Below are 4,675 nucleotides of genomic sequence, written 5' to 3'. Positions count from 1 at the left end.
AATAAGGGATGCCAAAGACCTGTGGGGAAAACCACAAGTGAGGTGCACTGATAGACAACACATTCAAAACAAGAAATTACATTTAGCTGAAGAGATATGGGAGTTTTCACTGGCTGGTCATTGAAATATCAATCATCTTCTACCTTAGCATGAGAAGAAAGACTATAGCTGGATGAGGTCAGCCTTTACTGGTTATTTTTCAGGAGCGGGATATTTTGATGGGTGGTTTAATTTATGTAGCCTCTACATATTCAGAACATAATTGTTAGTTACAAATAGAACAGTCAGAAACAACAAGCTAGCTGTGGCAGAGGGAACAGTAAACTCACCTGGAAGTAACTTGGCCTCTAACTTCTTGATAGGTGGCTGTGGAGTTTTTTTTCAGATCAGTCTGCATGAAATATAAAACAGAGACAGTTTGTTAGTCTATAATAAGCTAACTAAATTATGCACAACATATAGCTAGTGAATTGAACAAGTAATCCTAGCTAGCTAACTGCTCAGTAATAGCAAGTAACTGTTAGTATACTGAGGACAGAGTAACTTTGCTAGTCAAGTAAGGTTACTCACCTGTACAGGCAGAAGGTAGGATTTAAATGTTGGTTTCAAGGGCTTCATAGAAAACATTATTAATAGCTTGAGTCCAATAACTAAAGATGATTAATGGATACTTCCAAGATTTCAGTGAAAAAAGAATGTCAAACGTTAACTAACTTGTACGTTAGCTAGCACAATAACAGCTAAAAAATAAATTGCTGAAAATGTGAAGTAGTCAACAATACAGTCAATTTTTAGAGATAGATTTCCCCATCTGGATCAGGCTGGGATTGTTGCTGTGTATCTCCTTTCGTTTCGTGTCAACACAGCTGCTGTACTGTGCTGGCGAGCTCTGGGTGTCCTCCTCGCGAGCAAGTTACTAGTAGCCAGCTAGCCTTGTAGTTAGCTGCTAGCAAGCAAGTTTTACTTCGTCAAACAACCTAGCTAGCTTTAGCTAACTAGCAAGCATTCCATTCGCAGAACTTTGCGAACGCCTCGCTGCAGACCGTGAGTTAATTCACTAATCTTACTAGAGAAGAACTCCACAACGTAAACCCTGCTGGCATACAGCAGTGACAACTTTCGTATTTAAGCTAGCTAGCAGCATTATATCCAAGGCTTTGCTATGCTTTTTGCTATGGACACAACGGCCATGTTTACATTCGGGAGGAGACAGACAGCGGAGGAGCATCGGTCTATGTTGCACCCTCAAGCACAGATCTGGGACCAACTGTAACTGACTCCTGTTCAGATTTAAGATAAAAAAGGAAGAAAAAATAAACTTAAGGGCTTTTGACCTACAACGGAGGGTAGGGAGGGCCCCAGAAAGTGCTATATCTTACTCTCTTGATTCCTCAAGCACCGTCTGGTCCATTCATTTATGTCTATTTACGACTAATTTTGATTTGATTAATCATGTATAGTATACACTGTCGCCTATTGATAATCCAATTCATATTGCAATGATTGAGTATCATGGACCCCCCCTCCCCCCAAAAAATCACGTACATTTTATTTCTGCAATGTTTATTCAATGTTACAAAATAATTAGGTAATCACACATATTACACTATATATCAGAGAAACAGTAAGCACAACAGTAGTTCTGAGCACTAGCACCATCTAGTGGAAATGTTCAGTAGAGCACGAATAAACACAAAAACATTCAATTAAAAAAGAAAGTAAATCCTCCTTTTCTCTTTAATGTAACTTCATTTTTGTGAGCTAAGTTTTTTATTGAGTCACATAACCTGTACAATCAATAAGAATCACAAATGTTTTTTTAACCGACACTCAACCCCTCCCACCCTTCATCCCAAACAAACCCCTGGCAGCCCCACCCAATCCTGGTCTAAATCCAATATGAAAGACCAATCATGAAAACATTATCTTTAGCTCACTTTATCTACATCCTATGAGTAACTATTGGCTGCTAGTAACTCATACTTTCACTCCAATCCTGAGGGAGCAGGTGGATTATGTCTGAGTGGCCTGGGGGTCAAAGGCCTCATACTCAGTATTGAGCATGACTACAGAATAGGTCTCGACAGCAACAGCAGCATGTTCTTCAGCTCCGTTCTGTGCAGTCACAGGATCTCTCACTTCAGTCAGCTTCAGAAGTGAGTAGAGCCCCTCATCCTCTCCTCTGCCCTCAGCATATGGGGAGCCTACACCAAGAAAGAGGAAGCAGTGGGGTTAGATGGGTTTGAAAATCTGTCAGTACTGCAAATTCCTTCTACGGAAATAATATGCCAACTTACAGTCTGAGTTAAGAGTCTCCTCTCCATCTTGTTCTCTGCAATGATTAAATAAAGTATTTATTATAATAAAATTCCATATCAGAAACATGTAATTAATTCATGGCTATCGGAAATGTTATTTTCAAATAATGAAATACCTTTTCATTCTCAGAGTGTGAGATTCTGCTGGAGGAAGAAAGAAACAGAAAGCCCATGTCAATAACATTATATGATTTCAAAACAACAACAACACATACCTGATGATAGAACATACAGTATGTGGGTTTTTACTCACCTTGCGAAATCCTGGTATTTTTCATCATGACAATGACAATGGCAGTAACAAACAGGCAGGAGATGAACAAGGCTCCCACTTCATAGGCTGTTATGTAAGGATCCCCTTTTAATAAAACACAAAGCATTCAGAATGAAGATCAATTAGGTATTATTCATGATCATTTTATGTATTAGTAATAACAATATACTGTGACTCACCAGGAGGATATAACGAGGCTGTGTCATTCCTGTTGGTGTGGTTGTTGAATTCTCCATTCACAGTGACTGTGACATTAGTTATTACCTTCCAGTGCCCTTTTCTATTCTTAAGCACCTGTAAGGCACATACATACTGTCCGCTGTCTGAATATGTGGCATTGCTGATCTTAAGGTTATAAAATGTAGGTTTTGTTAGGGTTTCAGATGAAGTATTTGACCTTCGTTTCAGCAGGGCCTCATCAATAAGACAATGGTGGTCATATAATTGTACATTACTATCAAAATAATAAGAATAAAGACATGTGCTACTGTTGCCACTGATGGTTTTGATCCAATACACTGAAAATGGAAAGTTAGAGTAATTTTTGGCTACTGTGAAATTACATGTAAGGTTGACTGATTCTCCATGCTGTTTGGTAACAGACGTTTTAGTTTCCACACCAGGGTAGCGTATCACCACTACAGAAACAGAACATAATTTGATGTTAAATATTTTCATAAACAGATATGTCTATATACAATATATTGTACAGTATACTGTAATGTGAGTTGTATATCATTTAGAAATTGTGAAAGTTAGGAAATGTGAACTTACACTCTGGTTCAACAAATGCCATAATAAATGATTCCACCTGATCTTTTGAAGGTTTAAAGGGGAATATGAATTTGTCGTTTGATGGAAAGGTGCGAAAACATGCAAAGTATCCAGTGACGTGTTTCTCCAATTTCATATTTGAACATTGTTTGATCATGTTTTTGCAGGGGGTTTTTTCTAATTCAAATGCTGTATTCTTGCACGTCAAATCTCGGTCACATTTCTTCTCATTGTCACTAAGACTGCAATTAAAAGTGCAATCCACTATGTTGTCTTCATCTAGATCAACTTGCCAAATTCTCTCTTCACATTGTAGGGATATAGCTTCCTCTTTCTCTTGATAATTTAGATAAGTGTTCCCTTTGAGAGAGAAAAAGGTTTCCAAAGTTAGAAACAAGCTCCTCGATTGTAGACTCACAAACCCTATTATTCAAGTCTTAAAACTGTTGATAAAAATAATTACCGACCTTTACATTTTCCTACGAGAGTCATCACCATGAAGATAGATAGCATATCCATGATCATTGAACTTAGATTACAAAGCTGTTTAGTTCCTGATTCACAGAATGAGGAAACAGAGCAGAATATCACAGGAAGGAAGAATGTACAGAGGGTGTTTGCGGTGTGTGTATGATATACAGTTGAAGTCAAAAGCTAACATACACTTAGGTTGGAGTCATTAAAACTAATTTTTCAACCACTCCACAAATTTCTTGTTAACAAACTACAGTTTTGGCAAGTCGGTTAGGACATCTACTTTGTGCATGACACAAGTCATTTTTCCAACAATTGTTTACAGACAGATTATTTCACTTATAATTCACTGTTTCACAATTCCAGTGGGTCAGAAGTTTACATACACTAAGTTGACTGTGCCTTTAAACAGCTTGGAAAATTCCAGAAAATGATGTCATGGCTTTAGAAGCTTCTGATAGGTAATTTACATAATTTGAGTCAATAGGAGGTGTACCTGTGGATGTATTTCAAGGCCTACCTTCAAACTCAGTGCCTCTTTGCTTGACATCATGGGAAAATCAAAACAAATCAGCCAAGACCTCAGAAAAAAATTGTAGACCTCCACAAGACTTGTTCATCCTTGGGAACAATTTCCAAACGCCTGAAGGTACCACATTCTTCTCTACAAACAATAGTACGCAAGTATAAACACCATGGGACCACGCAGCCGTCATATCGCTCAGAAAGGAGAGGCGTTCTGTCTCCTAGAGTTGAACGTACTTTGGTGAGAAAAGTGCAAATCAATCCCAAAAGAACAGCAAAGGACCTTGTGAAGATGCTGGAGGAAACAGGC

At 38.2% G+C, this 4,675-nt stretch overlaps 1 protein-coding gene across 1 annotated transcript; it reads right to left on the bottom strand.

Annotated features, from left to right (window-relative positions):
- Nucleotides 1-1,546: 1,546 nt before the first annotated feature.
- LOC106587318 (uncharacterized) lies at nucleotides 1,547-3,230 on the bottom strand (the record flags this gene model as incomplete). The annotated part of the gene is given in 6 exon segments (XM_014175597.2): nucleotides 1,547-2,204; nucleotides 2,298-2,332; nucleotides 2,435-2,462; nucleotides 2,572-2,676; nucleotides 2,772-2,886; nucleotides 3,156-3,230. Coding segments are annotated over 6 exon segments (498 nt in total). The 3' UTR covers nucleotides 1,547-2,013.
- Nucleotides 3,231-4,675: the final 1,445 nt, after the last annotated feature.

The sequence above is a fragment of the Salmo salar genome, unplaced genomic scaffold (genome assembly GCF_905237065.1).
Source record: "Salmo salar unplaced genomic scaffold, Ssal_v3.1, whole genome shotgun sequence".
Taxonomy (NCBI): domain Eukaryota; kingdom Metazoa; phylum Chordata; class Actinopteri; order Salmoniformes; family Salmonidae; genus Salmo; species Salmo salar.
Note: the sequence above shows the minus strand (reverse complement) of the source record. Positions and strands in the feature narration are given on the sequence as shown.